General features: G+C 35.6%; 1 protein-coding gene and 1 long non-coding RNA gene across 3 annotated transcripts in view; one reads left to right on the top strand and one right to left on the bottom strand.

Annotated features, from left to right (window-relative positions):
• Nucleotides 1-22,080, bottom strand: part of ITGB8 (integrin subunit beta 8) — a 48,234-nt gene that overhangs the window by 14,192 nt on the left and 11,962 nt on the right. For both annotated transcript variants that reach the window (XM_063152887.1, XM_063152897.1), the window contains exons 2-9: nucleotides 19,060-19,145; nucleotides 16,268-16,442; nucleotides 13,513-13,759; nucleotides 11,590-11,755; nucleotides 8,691-8,849; nucleotides 3,866-3,961; nucleotides 3,683-3,772; nucleotides 962-1,096 (exon numbers count right to left, since the gene is read on the bottom strand). In XM_063152887.1, the coding sequence (XP_063008957.1) occupies nucleotides 962-1,096; nucleotides 3,683-3,772; nucleotides 3,866-3,961; nucleotides 8,691-8,849; nucleotides 11,590-11,755; nucleotides 13,513-13,759; nucleotides 16,268-16,442; nucleotides 19,060-19,145 (1,154 nt within the window). The remainder of the gene's footprint in view (nucleotides 1-961; nucleotides 1,097-3,682; nucleotides 3,773-3,865; nucleotides 3,962-8,690; nucleotides 8,850-11,589; nucleotides 11,756-13,512; nucleotides 13,760-16,267; nucleotides 16,443-19,059; nucleotides 19,146-22,080) is intronic.
• Nucleotides 1-22,080, top strand: part of LOC134416358 (uncharacterized) — a 36,410-nt gene that overhangs the window by 5,717 nt on the left and 8,613 nt on the right. The gene's annotated exons all lie outside the window — the stretch shown is intronic.

The raw sequence follows: 22,080 nt of genomic DNA, 5'->3' as shown, positions 1-22,080 counted from the left end.
GAAACAGATATAAATATTTTTCTTTTCTTTAAACAGAACAAATTCCAGTCCTGTTTCTTATGACATGCCCAGGGACCAACAGAGGGGAAAAGATGCCTTAAGAATTAAAACAGCAGATGTCCTGTAAACTGTAAAAGCTACAATCAGCAGCATGCAGAGAAAATTCAGAAGAACATAAAATACATTCAAATTTACATTACAATTCACACATTTAATTTGTTTTGCTATTTTTACACACAAGCTATTTTTCACACTAGCTGAGACATATGTACATGTCAAGCAGGAAAGAACTTGACCCTGCTCTCTAGAAACACAGACTTCTTCCTGGCAAGTGAAAAGACTCCAGTAGTCCAGCAATTAAATAAATATATCAATGCACAGAGAAGTTTTTCTGGGAAGAAAACCATGTTCTTTGCCTCAGCCAGATATCTTCCCCTGCATTTTCATGGTGCATGATGCTCTGTTTCATTCAGTAGGTGCCACCAATTCAAATGGGAATAAATTATTTTATTAATTTGGTTTAAAAAATAAACTAATTATCCACAACCCTGATTGTGCAGGAAGACTACTAAAGCAAGAAGAGAGAAAGGTGACATCTAGTCCCAAGGAACACAAATTCCAGTGATTTTTTTCCACTGGGTGATTATCTTTCAACCTCTTTACGTACAGATTTCATCACAATGGATGTGGTGGTTGTGCCCAGTGAAGGACAAAGAAGGAAAGTTTTAATGGACGTTAGCTTTCAGGAAAAGCTTTGAGCCTTAGTTCCACAGGATTAGTGAGAATTAAAATAAGATTCAGGAAAAATAAACCCAGAGAATAATAGAGAGCCTGTGATCATTAATCACATAAATCCATTTTCAGTTTAAGTAAATCCCCAGAAGATTTCACACCATTGAAACCCAACCAAACAGAAAAATAAGTATTCCAGTTCCTTGAAGAATGAGAACTATCAACATACTTCTTTATTATATCCCACATTTTTACATCCTTCCATGCCAGGTTTTTTACTTCCATCAGGACAGATCGCAGTGATATTGAAATGAAGACCTTGGATCTGGTTATCCACTTGAATTTTCACTTCAGAGATTAGTTTCTGTAACCAGAAAACAAGTTTTAATTGCACTGCATCTCAAAATACAATGTACATTAGTGACTAACACCAAGTATGGCTCCTATGTCTGACTAAAAATGAAGAAAGCTTGTCTGTGTGAATAAAGGAATGAATTAAAGCTTTGTTTCCTATGTAGAGACCCAATTACATTCCAAATATACACAACCAGTGAACTGGTAATTCTGATAAAGAGGATTAGGTTTTCCAGATAAAAATGTTTTCAGCTTTGCTAACTTGGTTTTGAGACTGCATTTTTCACAATTTGAAAATCTATTCCAACAACCATGTGCAACAAAAACTGCTCATTGTTTGAGTCCACGCTGGCTTTTAGCAACACACCTAAAATACAACAGTAAACATACATAGAACCATTGTTATCCAGCAGAAAAGTTTTCTAATTGACTTGACACTTTAAAAACTTCTGATATTTTGCATTTATCTTAAAAAAAATTTCTCTGAACAAACCTTAGGGTGACCTAAAGGCTATTGGGATTATTCTTACTGATTTTTCTGGGTAAACTAAGACTATAAAAGCCAGCAATTGGCTGATTTTGCAATAAAAAATAATGAAAAAGCAACTACTTTGTAACTTGTATTTACTACATGACCTAAAATCCTGCTTCCTTCAAAGAAGAAACACTTCTTGACCATTTAAAAATTTATTAAAGCTCTGTATAAATTTATGAACTGAAAATTGCACAGAGGGATTTTTAAAATTCCTGTCATATTACTATTAAAAATAAGTTTAGTGGGATATTTTTACTGCTACAAATGGAAACACAATTATATGAATCTTAACACATGTTTATCTTAGTAGTAACTTTTTGAAAATTAGTGACTCATCCTTGGCTTTTTAGCCAGGGATTTTCAGCCAGGGTTTTCCATAGCTAAGGCTAAGGTTTCCCTGCCTGGAACAAGAGTGAAAGAGGCCCACTGTCACTGAATATCAACACTAAATTTATTTTCTTATCTAAGTCCTTTTTTTCCTAGAATGCAACACATTCAAGACCTGTTCACCATGTGTTTATATAGTAAAAAGCCCCTAAAACTATGATAAAAAGCTCAAATTGTGAAATCCAATGAAGGTTAGAATGGGAAGAAAGTCAGTGTCTAAAAAATGAAAATAAACCTAAAGAAAACTGGGGGTGGCTGGACCAGGAAAGTCCCACTGAATCTTGTATTGAACAAAGTAATTGCTTCATAAAATTTCATTTCCTCCCCTTGAATGTTTGCCTGCACTGAGTAAGAACTGTGTTTCAGTTTAGGAAGGACAGTGTAAAATTGTCACACAAAAGGACTACAATTTTCAAAATTCTATGCCAGCAACTTCCTGCAAGCCTCCATATTTAAAATGAGATCTCTTGACTTTATAAGAGGAAATAAAATACCAGTGAGAACTTCTCTGCAATTTGACTACCCCTAAACTCTGCTTTTGAATGTGTTTGCCTTTCTCCCAATGTATCCAACGTGACAGTGAGAAAAGTGTATGCAAAAGCACTCTATGAATTAGGAACAGACGTGGGGGCTTGCTCTTCATTATAGCCAATTTGCTGAAAACAAATTGCTTGATTCTGTGGTTAAGCAAGTAAAATGGATAATTTCAGCCTCCCAAATCTAACAAATTAAAAAAAAAAAGTGATACATGTGGATACCTTGCATATACTTTTGAAGCTGAGATTTCAACTTTCTGAAACAGAATGTTTGTGCGTAACTGCACATCTTAACAGCATTCAAGCATGCAACCCATCACATTCATTCAGATGCTGCTCTGTGGGCTCCCCATGCTCTGGTACATCAAATGTCTATTTCTTGGCTTCATTACCAAAGCTGTTTACACTGTCTTTCCTTCACTAACAACATGTCTGTTTCACTTTCAAACTGCCATTCTGTGTCAATCATGTGTGGAAAATGACTTTATGGTATTTCCCACACTGTTACTTTCTCTTTCTCAAACTATTATGTTCAATTGATGATTCCAAGCAAGAGTTCACAAAGCCATTTCCATTTTTCTCTCCCAGATTCTATCAAAACTCTTCACTTCCATGCCTAAAACCCCCAAGTCATTACTCTGCTTTTTACAATATAGATACTGCTTTTCACAATATCCACTGTTCTAAAACTACCTCCTTGTAAACTCCCATTTCTTGTTTGTTTTCTAAAAATTATGCTGCAGAACTCTCCAGATATTGCATTAGGCTTTTGCTGTGAATTTATATGGTGCCTAGACAGTGGTGTCTGGTCTGTAACTAAAGATCTGAGGTGCCAAAATTCAAATAAATAAACCATCTTTTGAAGTGACATAGCAACAGATACAGAAAACCAAATACAATATTTAGAAGCATCCTTAGAAATTAAAAATGAGAAGCTCTTGGCTTTGAGACCCTGACTGCCTGGGACTGGGAGAGCTATCAAAAGATAGTATCACCTATCCACCTGGACATTAGGAAAAGTACGGAATGTATCCTTGCAGACTTCAGTTGGAAGACGAGATCCTGGAAATTCCAACTTCAGGCTATAAAAGATGAAAAATATACAAATATTACATAGAACATGTCACTCCCCTCATACCTGATAGGCTTCTACCACCAAATCATTGAGGTTTGCTGCTTGGGATTCTATTTGTCTTGCAACAGTACCAGGCAAGAGAGGTAACAGATCCTATGAAAAAGAAATAATTTATGCACAGTTTTAATTTTAAGTATAAATATTGTGCCTTCAGAATTGAAAAAAGAAAACAGGTTTCTAACCTACTTTATACCAATGAAACTGGCTTCCTTGAACAGCAAAAATAACATTGATGTTATTGTCAATCAATTTTTCAGAAAGCTGCCCAAGAGATGGATGCTCCTGCAAAATACAACAGGAAAGCGAAGATTGCAGATTAGTAGGGAAAAATCTTATATTTCATATATGACACATTACAGATTTTCAAATCAATCAAATTGGATTGATTCCAATCCAACTGTAACTCCCAAACATACAGAGAATGGTAGACTGATATCAAAACCAGGATGGGCTATCCTAAAAAACAATTAAAAAAAAATCATCAGGGCATCACCTAGGGTTATCTGTAGCCATCTATGTTGATCTGCTGCACAGTGGGACGACTCTACAGTATTATTTTGTTGGTCTGAGTCTTATGCTTAAAGAAATATGGATAGGATATGGTCCATCTAGAAGAACAGGGAATAATAGGGGGGTTCTTGTGCAAAAGCCAGAGAGAAAGTAAAACATGAAACACTGAGATGAGGTGTGCTTTTGGGCACAGCGAGGAGGGTAATTACAACTGACAGCTTTCTCCTTGGTGTGTTCAAGACCTACCTAAGGGCTGATGACTCTAGTCCTCACCATGATGACCTGCTACATTTTCTTAACCACACCTGTGCTTGAAGAAGATGGCATGAGTTTCACAGCTCTCCTCAGTAATGCATTGGGAGTACCTATGACAGCCTGTCCTGTGCCAATGACCTGCTCTACACTTCTCATTAAGAGATCTGACATGGATTTGAGAACAAGAGCTGTGTTGCTGCCTCTTCATCCAAGATCTGGGCAAGTTCAAGGGTGTCTGTGTGGTCCCAATGGGCTTTGTACACCTGGGTTATGGGAGATCCCTTCAGCTCCAGTACTCCAAACCAAACTGTATCTGAAAATCACCACTTATTAACCAGCCTTAAATGAATACTTCTCAAGAAGTATTCAACAGTTCTCCCGTAAATTCAACAGTTAAAATTCATGACTAAAAAGAAAGAAGTGACTGGGGTCTTGGCCTGTGATTCCACTTGAAAAGATTTCATCTGGACACCTCCACTTACGTCAGCTACTTCAACCTTTATCCCCTACAAATTTTGCTCTTTCTTTTCCTTGTATTTTTCATCGTCTTCCACCCCTATTGTCTCTCTCTTGCACAAACACAGTCTGTTACCCTGAACAATTTCTTTCTCCTCAGATTGTCCCTTTTTACTTAAGAGACCCTGCAAGTCAACAGTCCTACTAGCAATAATCTGAATAGCAAGACAACTGAGACAAAGAGAATCTTATGCAAGAGACCAAAATCCATTTTCCATCATATTGCACGATTATAAAGAGCCTGTATAACGTACAGAGAGAACAAAAGAGTTTCTTGGTGTAGTTTGATATTGGCCCGGGTACATTCCTCTCTCAATGTTTCAATGCTTTGGTAAAAGATTATGTTCCTTAAGATAACTGATGAAAGGTAGATAACACAGTATCAAACAGGCCTTCTTACAGCTCCAGCTGGAGAGAGTAGCCTACCACACAGTGCTAAGCCCTCCTTCCTTCTCCATGGCACAGAGCACAGTGGTGGGGCCTCCGCTGTGCTGCCCAACCCTGCAGGCCACGTGCAATGGGCTGGCAGACCACAGGCACACCAAGTGGCCCTAGGACACGAGTGAAGCCAGAAGTTCTGCAAACTCCTCCTGCACCATAAATGTGAGAATGACAGGGGCAGTACCAAGAGATCGTGAGATGCTGGCAAAATAGGTCAGTCCTTTGGCTTAGCACATTATACAAGATCTGTCTGAATTACAGCAGAATAGCTCCTCAGCAACTCTGCAGCTACTGGCTGAACTCTGGCATCAGGAGTATCAGAAATAGCTTTCCAAGCCTTCATAAAATAAAAACTTACTCAGATGGAGCTTATGACACCCACAGACATGCAAGGGCTGCAGGGACAGGATCCCCAGACTACCTCTGCTCTGAAGGAAGGCTGAACTTCTATGTACTTGTCATCAATAGGTCTCTAGAGTGTCCAGCTTCTGGTTTATTTTTATTAGAATTGAATAGAATAAAAAAAACCAAAAACCAAAACCAAACAAAGCCCAAAGCATCAACAGACCCACACTAGCATTTTAAGTTTTTTTTATTGTTTATGTAAAGAGATGACATAAGGTACCAGAGATGACATAAGGTACCTGATGATTTTTTTTTATTGTTTATGTAAAGAGATGATATAAGGTACCAGTGGTCACTCATGGAGCCTTACTTTGCTTGCTGTGAAAACCTTGCTGTAATTTATGCATTTTCATCTTATCTCTTCCCACTACTGCTCAGGTAAATGTACTTTAATTTTAGATCATCTCTCTTGTTTCAATTGCATAATTCATTTTATTATTTTAACTTGGTTAAGCTGAGAAGATAACTAATACAAATGTTAAACATTTCAGAAAGGGAGTTAACCAAGCACAGGTCCAATTAAAAGAGACTAGATTTCTTTCCTATCATGCATTTTTTTTGCTGACGCTTCTGTGACTGCTTAGCAGAAGTTAGAAAGAAACATGCAGAAAAATTGTCTAAGTGGAAACATTTCTGATGTCTAAGCTTGTTCAAATAAATAAAGCAAAGTCCTCTAAACTGGCTCAAGTAAGAAATAAAAATATGCCAAAATACAATCTTCTCATGACTACCCAAAGCTAAGAATCAAAGCAGGAAAACAATGTAATTGCAGAAGTCTTTAATTTAGTACAGCCAAACAAAATTGTATTGATACCAAAAAAATCCAAAAATATGTTTCATATTATGTTTTCTAAAAGACTGACAGACTTTCATGATATTTCATTTAAGTATCAAATAGTTATTTCAGCCCTCTGATTTCACTCACTCATCTGAAGTTGGATATAAATAAAATAATCACATCTACCATGGATGAGAGGAAAAAACCAAGAAACCAGCACATCTTCCCTTACAGACACTATTGTGTTGTCATCAAATCTGCTCCAGAAAATGCAATTCCTAGTACTAAGTTGATGCCTACTGTTAACATGTGGGCATGCAAAAATTAGCACATATGTTAAAAAAAAGGAGTTAGCAGCCAGAAAACATGTGGCTCTAAATGTTCCACACAGATCTAAGCATCTTTCAAGGTCATTTCATTGGAGTGGCTAAAAAAAACAATTTCATAAAATACATCAGTAGCAGTCATCACGGAGATTTCATTTTCCATATGGGAAAGTTCTATTATGAGCTATCAAACCAGAATGCAGAATATCAGTAAAAACACCATTTTTTCAGTGAGCATCAATCTATCATAGCTGCATAGACATATATTCATTTTGCCCATATTTTCCATTGGTGAGTTTTTCAGTTGCAACAGAAATTAATTCCCAAAGTTGGACAGAAAATAAATACAGTTGTTGGGTTTTTTTTCCTGAAACAGAAAATATCTTTATTATCAAAGGAATCCTGAACACCAAAAAGATTTGTACCTTTAGCAACTATTGAATAAGCAGCGCAAATATTCTCTGATTTATAGCACTGCAACTAAGAAAACTAAAAAGAAAGAAAAACAGAGAATGTTCCGCGTTGGGAAAGAAAAGTTTCAGGATTATTTGCTCTAAGTATAATAAACTGAATAGGCTGATTAGAATGGAAAAAAAAAATCTGACATCTGTGAGGAAATATCCAAGAGGTGACAGAGGGAGTATATGAATGCATGAACGTCAGATAAACGGAAATCTAAATAACCTTCCTGTTGGCACACACTGATCTCCCTCCTCCGTTCAGCAAGGTCCCAAACACTCACTGCTTCCCAGAAACCTCCTGTATTTCATGATAGCACAACAGCCAGCAGCCTCTTCCTGCTGCTCCACCATCCTTGTAAATAACAGTTGCCAGGATTACATTCAGGTCTAACCCCACTTACACAAGCCCTCACTGACTTCACTTTCACATTGCTGGCTCTGGCTGAACACAGGCTGTACACTTTAACTAAGGGCAGCCAGCACCGAGAACAAAACTTCAATGTGTTCTAACTGTACCATAGCTCATACTTCTGCTTTCTGGGGATTACACTGCAATTAAGCAGTGATTCATGTTTCTTAAATAAACAATTCATATTTATTTAAGAAAATAGCCAAAGCAGTTGAAGCCTATAATTCTTAGGAAAAATTCTTTTCTTCAGTCACTTATAACTACCTTATCTATTACTGAAGAAAATATTTTGAAAGTTAAAAAAGTCTGTTGAAGGCATCTTATTTTGCTACATCAGATTTGCTGCAACTTTTTGCAGACGTTTGTATTACCACACATTGGCTTTCCACTGTGAAATCTGAATGCATTTAATGCTAGTCCATCCATTTGAGATAGCTCTTTGCTGTTGTATGCCCTCTGGTTTATTCTTACCAAGCCTTTCAACCAACACTCCTGTGTATCCTCTGACCATAAACCATAGCCACTACCTTTGTCTTGTGAGCACGATTGTTCAACTCCTACATATTACCAGCTTCTACTTGTGCAAGATATCACACCACACACTTCTTACTTATATTTTATACAATATGTGTGTGATTTTTATGAGATGCTAATAAAAACTCACACCAAAACCACAACATATCCTTCTTTGCTCTGTACCGTTTTTTTCAGAACTCCAAAATACGTTAGTTCACACAAAAAAAATGTCAATGTGCCAGGTGACCAATTCTTCATTTCACAACTTCCCTACCTGGAATAATATTATTATAAAAACTGAAATAAAAACAATATTTTGAGAGGAGTCTAAAAAGTTCATTAAAACAGTTTTGCACTGCCTCTCTGACAGCAAAATCCATGACATATACCTTACCATACTCGTAGCTTTGATGTACACATTATCTTTCAAATGACAGTTTCCATCATGGGGAATTACTATTCCTGCTAATTTACTGTCAAGGGCCAGATGGGAAGTTTGATCTGTCATCACAAGAAGCAGTCGCTTTGCTTCTTTACGCCATCCAATATGGCTCTATAAAGAAAACAAAATTAGGTGTAGGAAAGCAGAAGCTACCTATTTTCTAAAGTAATCAACAACAAAATGAAAAATTAACATGAAAGACCACCTTCCAGATGTTACACTGCCTGGCACCATTGCATTTAGACCAGGCTATTTAAAGCATTTTGTGTGGAAATACACATAATGTATTACATCTGAAATCTACCAGTTTCTTTGCTTTTTTCCATTTACCATTTTCTTTGCTTTTTAAACAGCCATGTCTCACTATACAGGTCAGTTATGCTTTATATCGAGGGCTTGATATAACAGCTGCCACATTGTGTACATCACTGTTAAGTAACAAATGCAAAGCCCACAGTTTGTAAAATCCTCTTGGGTCCTAGGAAGCATTACAATCAGTAAACATACATTCATCCATATTGATACTTGGCACTGTTCTATTTTTACTTTGATTTATATTCTCATCACTCTATAATTTTCTTTCCCTACACAATTTCCTGGAAAGTGCATTAGTATCAGTTTCACACAATCACAAATCAATAAACTAAAGTTTGAAGGACTTAATGCAATTATAAATTGAGAAATTCCTTATTAAGCAGCAAAATGCTACATTTATTCACCATCTTAGGGGATTGATAGCAAAGTGGCAGCCTCAAGGGTGAATTGAATGCCTTTCAGGAATTTGGTGATGTGAAGGATGCAGCAGGGTAAACTTATACCTAAATCAATTTAGACATGCCAAATTGTATTTTCAAAACATTTATCTCCCTGATTATAATCAAATTTCTGAGGCACACAGGAAACACATCATATGTTTTTTCATTATTCCCTGTCTTGCTTATTCCATCTACTTTTTCACTGCTTCCATTTTATCTCCTTCTTATGACACACAATCTCTATGATTATCATGTGAAACATGAACCTGCATACAGTTCATGTACTCAGCCAGGTTTTGTGATTTACTCTCTGCCTTCCTTTCTTCATGGAGAGGAATTTAGCTCCTTTCTCAGGCTCACTCTCTCCTATCTCTGAAAGGAGGTTAAATATCTCAAGCCAGCAAGAACAACAAGTACAGAGGGGTGTCATGTCTTTCCAACTTGTACTTTAGGCATCAGTCTCTCTTGGACACTCCTAGACAGCATCCCTCTAAAGAAGGAGTATTTTAAGTTGTATTTGTAAACAGGATTTGTCTTAAATCATTCCCAATTCTCCTCCAGCACTGTAAAAACATCTTCTCCTAAGACTCCATCATTTGACTTTGTCACCTTGAGACTTGTTTAGCTTTAGGTAATGCTGTGAGGAGCAGGGAGTTGTACTCAATGATCCTTATGGGTCCCTTCTGAATTGAGATGTTCTGTGACTCTATGATTCCTACCTACATATGTCACAGCAATCTAAATTTTAAAGCAGCTCCATGTCCTAACCTGCTACTTGCAACTATGATGTATTGGTTAAAGCAAGATGGAGCAAGTTATAAAGGTCTATTGTAGGCAAAATGAGTGCACATTAATATAATTTATAGTTCATGATGGTCATTATGAATTGCACATTCTTCCCATCCATTTCAGTTCACAATTCACTTACCAGGAAAGCCTCCACATTCTCATGAATGTTTCCATTCTATTGTTCTTGGAAGCATATATTATTCTAGAACTCATATGTCATAAGTGTGGAATGTGTCCAGTGAGAAACACTGAATTTTTAGGAATTTTTCCAAAGTTCCAGAATAATTCTTTGTAACAGCTTCAATCACAGTGTTTATAAAGCGTGGTTTTTACTTACCTGCTCATCAAAATTTGAAAATAAAATTGGACCAAACTATCCATTTTTAGCATAGTTTGGATTACTTTTTGTTCTTGAGATATTGTACTGTACAGAAAAATAGTGTGAAGATGGACAAGATAAAACAATTGTCCAGACATCATTCTAACAGATGAGAAACAAGCCAAGCCTGTGATTTGAATATAAGTTGAATATTTTATAGAGCATTACCAAACCCATGAAACAGCAAAATTTCAAAATTTGTATTGCATTAATATGCATAAGAAGAAAAACAATAACAAAAAATAGCTCTCTAGAGAAAAACAAACTCTTGTTATCTAATATACTTAAGGTTGAGACTTATCCATACAGATCTTTTCTATCCTTTTCTGCATGGGACAGACTGTGATGACATTTTATCAATGTACAAAAATTAATTTTTAGTTGATTTGTACTGTTTTAAAATTTGAAAATTTTAAAAGCTGAGAACATAGAAGTTCTTCTGTTATCCTTATCTACACAAGCAGTTAAGTAAAACATCTTCAATTTTCAAGTTCTTAAGGAGCAGAAATGTCAAATGGTATGTCTTCATTGAGGAACACAAGCAGTGCTTTAATGATTTATGAAACTAATTATGTAATTGACTGAAATTCATACATGTGTCTGTTAAAACAAGAAGCAGTTGCTTTCATCATCCATCCTATGTTGGTTAGGCTGGTTAAAGCCAGAAATTGAACATCCCTAACCAATACTGAAACATGTTCCCTCATGCTCTCCTTTTTCAGTTTCAATTGGAAATTTTTACTTAAGGGGGAAATAATGGAAAATGCAGAAAAAAATCTTAGTATTATTAGGCATAGCACTGGCATTTTGAATTCAGGAACACTGACCACCAGTTTATCTCTCTCTCTCTCTCTCTCTTTATATATATATATATATAGTGCCTGAATTACTATTTCTTTACTCTTTTGTAAATAAGCTGCTTCCTTACCTGGCACACAGCTGCTTGGAGCATCGCATCAAAACCTCCTTCAGGTGTATCAATATTCCCAGATATTTTTTGTTTATTCACTGCATTTCTGAATTCTGCTATATTGTCAGTCAGGGATAGCACGTGAATATAACCATGAGGAGGCATACAATCTAAATTGTAATCACTGTACAAAAACAAAAACAAAAAAAAGACTTATTTTTCCTTTGAAGGAAATGAAAATATTGAATCCCCATTAACCCATAAAATCCTGATATTAATGAAGATGTAGGTAACACACAATAAGAAACATTTACAGAAAAAAAGAGCAAGTCCATGTGAAATTAAGTTCAGTGGGAAGTAGTTATAATTAACTACAAAGAATGTATATTATCTTGTATTTTATGGAATTGTGTATATAATAACTTAGCTAATATGTTAACAGTATATATGTAGTGTTTCATACAGAACAAAAAATGCAACAAGAGGGATGGGATGATCTCAGGGAGTATATGAAACCTTCTGGAATATCTACAGTGCGGTACAACTTCGCTTTTCATTATCCTGAGAAAAGACTATCATACTGTAACAGTAAGATCTTTTAATAGGTTGCTACACAGTCTACTGAACTGTAATAAAATCTAACTTCCTATATCCACTAGTGTTACATAACTGTACACAAAATTAATACTGATATTAATAATAATTACCTCATCAAATAGATGAGAAAATTCATTTTCAGTAACATCATAGCAAATGATACTTTTTCAAATTATGCATAAGGGAGAAAGTTTGATTTTTATCATAGGTAAGCTAGTGAAGCAGCACTTGTACAGGTCATTGACCTGGGACCCATTCCCAGATGTGATTAATGGCACAAGTTGAAGTGCTCATCCATTCCAGAGGTGCTGAGCAGCTTTCAACTCTTAATTTCTGCTGCATCCAGACTGTAACCTGCTCTCCTCCAAATCAAGGTACAGTCAAAGAAGAGAAACTGGCATTGAAAGGATTAATACCTTTGCAGATGTCTCCTCTTAGGCAAAATACATTGTGACCTAGAAATGCTAATCAATATCCACTCACTATATATAGATGGTCCAGATGACTGCTTTATCCAAAGGTAGTCACATCTCTAGAAGGAACTCCACTACTAGGAACCAATTCAAAACCCACTGAAATCATAAAGGGTACTTAGGGACTTGACAGAACTTTGGATCATGTCTTCCCAGGAAAGGCAAGCAAGAAAGTATGAAGAATTAATATTCACTTTTCCCACTACTATCATTTATACAGCTCTGAGTTTGTTGTGCATAATCTTGTTCTCTGGGGGTTTTGGAAGTGATTCCTCACTTTATGTAAGTGTTGAACCCAAGGTATATAAGGCATGGCATGAACAAAGAAATGGAGGCCAGAACATCTTTTGTATTTAAAAGAGGAGTTACTTCACATTAGAACTGTAGATCAGAGAATCACTAATGTTCATTAAATGTGCTGAAAGAAACTACATCATGTTGACAAAAGTAGAATTATCACAAAAGAGTTAATGAATACATGACCATACACTAGAAAGTACCTAGATCAGAAAGTAAAAGCTTTGTGATGAATCTAGGTATTATACCCAAAATAATGAAAACCACAACAGTTGAATTTAAAATTAAATACAAAACATCACCAAAGCAGCATGGGTTTTGGCTTGTTTTGCTAAAGAAAATATAGCACATTTTTCTGATACAGAAACAGTTTTTCTGAAATCATTTAGCAGGTATTTCAGAAGGAATCACTGTAAAAGAATTTTCAGCATTTTCTTAGAAACTTTGTCAAAGAACTGTGGTACAAGGAAACCAAGATAAATTCTGAAGAATTTTAAAAATAAATATGTATAATGCATATTCTGACATTAAATACACGTCTCTGTGCTACAGTAAATGTTAAAAGACTACATACCTGCACTGGTTATGGATTCTACCTGGATGAATGCTAATATAGGGTGACACAGTTTTATCCACATAGGATCCAAATCCAAGTCGAAAATCAAGAGAAATATTTTCCATCTTTTTAGATAAAGCAAATCCAACGGAATTTAACTTTTCTATATTGTTGTGCATAGAGGCTGAGACATCAACTAAATAGTAAAGATCCACAGGGTATTTCTCTAAAGGACGAACTTTTAACATAAAGTTTGCTTCACTTCCTGATTAACAAAAGAAACAAATATGTTTGTTTACTATTTTTGAATGGACATGCTTAAAAATACATTTATTTTTGTAGCAACCTCAGCACAAAGTTGTTTGTGTCAGCAAAGACAAAAACAAACAAACAAGAAAATCTCCCAAGAGTAAATTAAACCTTGAAGAAGCATTCAAAAATAAGCCATAAAGGGCTGTTTTGGAGAACATCTTGGGTTTTTTTCTTGCAGGAGCACTGTGCAAGTTATTGTAAAAATCTAACTTCTCTCCATTTTGTTTTAAATTCATGGTTACGCAATCCCTTTGGCATTATAACAAAAAGCAGTTGTGGCTCACAAAGGACACAGATCTGCATACAAATTGGGGTCAGTCACTTCAAGGTTGTCACTTCAAAGTATGTAAATGTATCCTGCAAATAGTTTGTCATATGACAGAATCTAAAACTACATACACACCACAAGGACAGCACAGCCTCAAAACTTCACATAAATAATGATACAAGTTTATCCCAAACTGCTCATCAAATCCCAAAGATTTGATGATAAAACTCTGTGGGATAAAAATATATATATTTTATTAAAATGTTTTAATATAAAAAAAAATCCATCTTTTGGTATATACAAAATAGAACTCTTATTTCAAGATGATAGATGTTAATGCTTTGGAAGCTGCTTAAACCAGTCCTCACATTTTTGCTGGTCTAGTATTCGGTAATGTCAGGAAAATGACTGAATTGATTTGTATGGGCAGAGTGGGTACAATAATTCACAGTTTCAAATTAGCCATCATTTTATGTCATCCTAAGTGTGAGCTTAGAGCAGAAATGAGTTCAGGATCTTCATGTGATGAGTGGAGAATCTAATCCAGTATTGTGCAATGAAGATACAGCAAAGGACAGGAGGAAGGAAGATGTTACCGAAGAACAATGCAGGTTTTCAATTAAAACTATCAAAAGGTACATCCAGTATAGAGATCTGACTCATAAAATTTAAATATGCAAAGTACTTTCTTCCAATGGTCTTTGAACATAATCCATCTGAAAATGTCAGGATTTGTCTGTATTAGGCCTTGCATGAGGAAAACTATTTCAGTGTGCTGTAATTTATGTTTCCTCTTTGCCAATGTAAATTGAATTACTTTTTGTAAACGACCCTTGCAGGTCTCCAGGTTGCATAGAGTGAGATACTGAGTGCAGCTTTTATTTTTTTCCCCACATAAATCCTAACTGATGAGTATATGAAAACAGTGACAAGCCCCCCCAGTATCAAAACAAAAGCATCTTTGCTGCATTATTATACTGTAGCAAATGTCTGTTTTGAGAAAAAACTATAGTGGGATATCTGTGTGTTTCCCTGAGGTGGAAAATATGGGCAAGATATCTATATATAAAAAGTTTTTCTTCTGGAGTCCTTGAAATTTCATTCTTTTGCCTCCCTGATGCAAAAACTTCTACAAAGCATAAGGAACTCCAAACCTAATTTCATTATTTACTGAAAAAATGGTTAAGGAAACCAAATTTGAGAAAGCTAACTTTTTTTCCTATGAATCCAGTATGCCTTTGGAAATTAATGTGATCACAGACAGGGCTTAGAGGTAGCTCAGTTCCTCGAACCATTTCTTGAAGCAGCGATCAGTCACTTTGAAAGGAGAGTGAAGAAAGGAGAAGTGCTGATGTTACCTTGACTGTTTTATTATTATAAAGTGTGAAAAACAGAGATCCTTTGTGCTTTACACTCATGCAGATCTTCCTTTTTCCCTTGTAATTTACAGAAAATTACCATTTCTACAGTGAAGATCAGCAAAATACTTCTCCTAAGCATTTAATGTTTTTAAGACAAAGATTGATCCCTCTCACATATTTCTTTCTCTTTGTAAAAGAAATAAATTAAATTTTATTGAGTGAAAGATAACCTTGCATCCCTTTATATCACCTTCACTTCTGCTGTTGGTTACAGCTTTTTTAGAGACAGAGAATGAACACTGATTTAACTAGACTTGTGCTGAGGGTAAATGGAGATATACTAGTTATAAAAAAATTCAGGTAGTGAACATTCTTTAGGAATGTAGTCTTATATTATGGTTTTGGTATTTTTCTACTTGTCTAGTCATTGTACTTGAAAGTAGAGAAATAATTAAGAAGTTTATCAAATTATGAATTTAGGGATTATAACTCTATTTTCTTTCAGAAGGAATATATATACACATATAAGGCAAAACTGTTAGTGTAAGTGGCTAAAAAATCAAGAAACCACATAAGAAAACAGGAAAAAACATCTAAAATTCCCTGTCCACTTATTACTTGAATTATTCCGAGCTGTGTTTGACAGAAACAATTCTTGGTGAAGATGATACTTGAATATGGGAGCAACACCATCACAGTTCTACAATACAATGCTATAGCATCATTCTTACAAATAATTATTCCAGATGCCTCTTCATAAAATATCTGTACTTAGAACTATTGTTTTTATTTTAAATTTATTATAATATCAATGTGTTAGAGATGACCCAACCTGGACGCAGTTGGACTGAAACTTTTCCTGGTGTCACTTGTGTATTTGTTTCATGGTCACTAGGTATTGTGACATGAACCATGGGGTTTTCAACCAAATCTGATTGGCAGCCTCTTTTCATTAAGTTGAAAACAGTGTCACAGCGTCCCTTCTGTGTTGTGCCAGCCATGAAATCCTGTTTAATAAGAAAGAAAAAGTACAAAACAATCTGAGCTGAAAAAAAACTGTATAAACTTCAAAGGATGAAGAAAACCAAAATATCGGTCTTTGAAACAATAAAATATGCTACTATAATTGCATAAATTATAGGACAAGTTCATGAAGCCATATGTTTTTAATAATGGCAATGATGCAATATTTAAATTAGAAGTTAAACCTAATTTCACATTGACCCTTTTCTACACAAAAAAAAAAATTTAAATGAGAAATAGGATCTTGCACAATCAGAACAACCTGACTTTGGAGAAAAAGGAAATTACACACTGTTATTATGTCACTTAAAAAAGTTCTGTGCCATGCTATGAGCTCATTTTAGCAAGAAAGCATCATTTCCACAACATCAAAAGAGGTTAGTTTTCAGAAGAATCCATTGGTAATGTTACTCAGGCTGATATTTAGTAGGAGCACCAGAGGTCAGCTCTAGATTTAGCCAGCTTGAATTTATCTATCTCACTACACAAAATCCATAGACCTGCTGAACTACATCATTTCAATTTCGGGAAAGAAGAATCCATGTATAACTACAGGAGTGGACAGTTTAGGATGTCACCAACATAAAAATGCCCTGGTAGCTTTTTTATGATTTTTAATGAAAAGTGATTAGTAAAAGGATGATGTCAGAAGCAGCCCATTCTTTTCTGCATTGAAAGAGAAAAGTTGTCCAAAATTGTGCCAAAATGATCCAATCCAAAATTCCTTCCCGACCACTAATCTGATGATTAATACGATTCTGAACATGTGTGTGTGGGGGGGAAAGACAAGATCTCTTGTAGTCTTTGAAAGTATTGGTCCATCTGAGTCAAAGCTGGAGACCCACCAAACAAAGGACAAGCTCTGATCTTTCAGATGCAAATGGCAAAAACAAGCAAGCTAAACTACAGCGAACTGTGTATTAGACAATAAATAGTCATCCAGACCCTGTAAAGACTAGAGAAAGCCCCTGAACAATGAAATATGACAGTCCTATATCTTGTTTTCCTATCTTCAAAGCTTCTTTTTGTAGTCTATCCCAGATATATTTTTTCTATAACCAAACCTATTATTAAAACCAACAGACTGCTTTTTAAGTTACTGCTATTTACATATTCTTTAGTGGATACTTTTCAAAAAGCTAGATTTTTAAATGCATAAGAATTTAGCTACTCTTGTTATCAGTAATGACTAATAGATTTGTAATGTTTTCTGAGGTCCACTGTGTGTAGGTATAAATTCAAAGCATTTCAAGAGTTCCTCAGGCCTGATTATCTTATTAAAAAGATTTTTCTCGTGAAGCAGGCAGGCTAAGCTGCACTGCAATATTTCCATCTGCAATAATACTAGTTATGCTGTTCCATAACCATGGATGGTGTGTAGGTGCGCCAGCTATTTAAGAGGGTTTGAGAAAGCCCTGGTGTCCATGAACAGCTCTCAGGATTGACTTGAGAAGCGATGCAGGACAAGCAGAGCAGAAGCGAAACTGGCCAAGTCCGTGTGCCTACTTAGAAGGGGATGTACTGCAGCTTCCAAAGCACTGGAGAGTTAGCAAATGCTGTTCTGTAATAAATGCAGATGGAGGAGGATAAAGCTTTGCCCTTTGTAAGACAGGACATGGGGCCAGAATAATGAACACTGTAATCCATTGTGCCATCTACACGTCTGAAGCTTCCTCTGGGAAAGCAAGCCCTGCGTGCCTCTACCCATCCTTGCATTACTCAGCCTTGTACCTTTGGCAGACTAAGTTAATAATTCCAAGACACAGATATTACCAGTGCATTACTCTTCTTATCTCTGCCAGATACACCCCTTATATTATAGGTAGGAACTTATCTACCTTCTCTGCTGCTAACCGGAAAGCTACCACTGGTAATTTCCACGTGAACTTAAAGAGCATATGAGCTTGCGATTGGCAGTGATATTCTTCAAAAGCTTGCTCCTCTGAAGTGATTATTCAAAATCATGCTATCAACAGGGTTATGTGTTTTCTGTCAAACAAAAGCAAAAATTCTCATATTCTTACAGCTTGAACAGTAACAATAATTTCAGAATAATTCTTGCTACCGAAGATCTATCTTCCGTGCCAAGTCTCAGAACTGATAGTTTCCAGTGTCAAAATGAGAAAAGCATCATTTTTTCCATTTGTGATATGATCATAATATAGGGTGAAGTTGAAGTCAACTCCACTGTTAGTAGAACCTTTAGCTAAACGCAGTAGACATATATGTATAGACTTGTTTTCATATATGATAAGGACTTAATGCAAAGTAGTGATAAGTAATTTTGCTTTGGAAGCCAAAAACTGTTAAAATCTCAAAGCAACTGTAAGTCTGCCAAAGCTGTCTACAAAGCAGATGGAATGCATTAGGAAGGTCTCACTTTATTTAAAATTACTGCAATTTTCCAAATAAAAGATTGCATTTTCCCCTTTGGAAACAAAATGTATTTCACATGATTTCTCAGGTTCTGTCTCTAGGGGTCATTTAAAGATTTTCTTTCTATTTCTCACTATAATTTTCTCAGTTTAAAGGTCTTTATCTTTAAAAAGATCAGAAGCAGCTAAAATATAAAGTCAAATGTAATTAAGTAAAATGCCATACCTCTTGAGCACACCATCCACACTCTGGACCCAAAGCAAGACACTTTGTGCATGTTACTGCATTTGAAGTGGCACATCTGCTTTCTGCTGCAATGAAATACAAACCCAAACATTCATGATTTATGATGATATGTGAAATTGTAAAATATCTAATTTTAAACCAACATTTCAAAAATTACTTCTCCAGATTAAGAGTGATGACAATATATTGAAACAGAAGTGAAACATAACAAAGGCACTGTGGCAATGGAACAGTATTTTCTTTTCTCTACAGTCTAGAAATATTTGCACAAATTGAATAAACTCCATTCACAATTAACAAGGCCAAATTTTTAAGATCCTGATTTAGAATAATTTTGAAGTGCAAGTTTATCTTTGGCATGTATCTTGCTGATTTACTGCCTAAGAGAAAAGAATTTACTAGGTAGCTTATCATTTCACAGACATTTTCCCTTTAAGTCATTTACACTTGACTGAATCATTCATTATTCACTCCTCATGAAACCCAAAGTATTTTCTCACCTTCTATAAATATTCCCCTTCTGCATATTCATTTTTGCAATGAATAGTTTCCCAGAAGAGGAAGATTTTCTTTTCCAGAAGCAAATAGAAATGAATCCAACACTACATGTGTCACAGATTGAAGACACATCATTCTGTACCAACAATTGCAAAAATTGTGCCTACTTACATGTCTACCAGCAAAGTCCTTTACATCCTTTTCACGTCTTTGTTTTATAGATCATTGCTTAAGTTACTACTCTTTCCTATGAAACTTTGGCAGTTGGTATGGAGAAGAAGAGTCTTTTCAAGGGACTGGGTCAGCTCAGCTAGAATGTCAGCATTAGTGTATCCTTTCACCATGTTGAGCACAAGCCTCTTGCAGACCAGTGCACCTCTAAACAAGACAGAGGTCACCTGCTAGGAGTTATATGGAGGGCCCAAAAAGCACAGCTCGGTAGTACTGTGTTAAACAACGTTGCTTTCTGGCACGTTCAGCATGCCATATTAGAAAATATACAGGGAGCAAAATAAATTTAATTTCTGCATAAAAAGGCTACATATGTTAGTTGGTCCATTGTGATAGTGTGCATCGTCATATCAAAACAGTTTGATGAAGAGTTTGGTTTTCATCCAAAGTTTTGGTGACATGATTGTCTGAGATTATTTCCTTCTAACCTGAAATAATAAAGCAAACCATCTTTCTTTTTAGGTAATGTGGCAAACTTCTCATAGTGAACAATTGCATTAGGAGAATATGTACTAAGATATCTTTTTTTAAAATTTATTTTGCTGATTTCATCTGTGGATTCTAAGATGAGATCCTGTATCATATAAACAGCTAGTATTCAAGAGGTCACTTAGAACGATGGCTGATGCAAGGCACTAATCACAGTTTGCACATTGTTATTATTATCAACAACACATATACCAGTATTAACAAGCCTAGTGCAGCAAAGCTGCAGCATTATACTGATAATGTGTAGATTAGTGGCAATTTAATTAATTTCAAAGGTCAAACCAACATTTCTATTTCATATCAACTGCTGCTGACAATTTTTGCCATGAAGGCAATGTGAGGAAAAAAAGCATAAATGAAAAGGAGAGCTACAGGTATGATATAAACAGTAAGTTGAAAAGCAGCCCAGGAAGGTGCTGGAATGCAGGGAAAACTGATTAAAGGGTGGGAGAGGTTGGTAGGGATAAATAAAGAAGGAGTTGCTAAGGAGAAAGAAAAGAACAAGACAAAATCTGAAGGGATTTTTTTTGTTTCCTTTTGTTATAAAAACAAGCATAGCAAGTTTTACTTGGATGTGAAATGAGAGCAAGCTCATTCAGCACTAACACAATAAAACTTTTTTTGTAATTATAAGAAGACAGCAACTGTACTTTATGCAGTTCTAGTTCTGCACTCTGAAAGAGCAGTCCTAGAGGCCATAGAAAATGTTACCACATACTTCAGGAGACGGGAAAAAGTATGAAGATTTTGGGTAGGTACTGACATGCACAGGGTTGTAGACCTTGCCACAGATCCTTTTCTAGACAGTATTCATAAAGTGCAAAGAGTCAGAATGAAAAGTTGTTGAAAGAATAAAAATAAAAGGAATGTAATTGTTCTTGGCACACAAACACCCCTCCCATCTTCAACTGGATATCAAAGATTGGAGAGATGAAAGGCGTTACAAGAAAAAGAGAGTGATAAATTCAGTAAAGTGTCAAAGGACAAGGAAAAATATAAGTTGCTGATCTGCAGCCCAATAGTGGTTTTAAGACCCCCATGGAGCAAAATAGGGAGAAAATTACATGAATTTTGAGGTTACCCATTCAAATTAATATTCATTGCAGGAGACGGAGCTGGTCTGATAAGAATAAATAGCTGACATGAAAAAAATGAGAAACCTGTGTTTCTAGCTATTCAGATATGGAATAAGGAAGATTAATTCCTAGTCATTGCAATCAGTAAACCAAGTAAGCCAAATAATAAGTATGGCCTAATTAAGTTCCTGCAATAATATCTGAGACTCCTTTCTTAAGACATATAATCCTATCTGCAAAACATATACTTTAATTTAAATGCCATTGACCACACAGCACAATATTAACACCTTTTTTAATATGCACTTCCTAAAAAACCCAACAATATGTGTCTATGTGCCATTTTCCAGATGCATTGGAAAGCTGACTGAAAAATAACTGTCCCAATTTTTTTTTGTATGATTAGTTTATTGAATCTATTGAAACTTGATTTAGTTTATTAATATAGCCTGTCCAGTAAAACATAGGGGGGTCTGTGTCTTTCTGACTTTGCAGACTGCTAAGTCAGAAACAATATCTTAAAATCTAGTTTCAGAGTGATCACATTAACAAATGAGATGTACAGTACTCCTGGATGCAAAACTCTTTGCTGGTAACTCTCCAGTCTCAAGAGCTCAATTTTCATAACATTAAGTTGCAGATTGGCAATAGAGAAGCCTGGTACCATTGGAACAAAAGGTTGAAATTTTATGTTTTTAATAACAAG

The sequence above is a fragment of the Melospiza melodia genome, chromosome 1 (genome assembly GCF_035770615.1).
Source record: "Melospiza melodia melodia isolate bMelMel2 chromosome 1, bMelMel2.pri, whole genome shotgun sequence".
Classification (NCBI taxonomy): Eukaryota; Metazoa; Chordata; class Aves; order Passeriformes; family Passerellidae; genus Melospiza; species Melospiza melodia.
The sequence above is the reverse complement of the archived record's forward strand: the minus strand, read 5'-3'. Positions and strand labels throughout refer to the sequence as shown.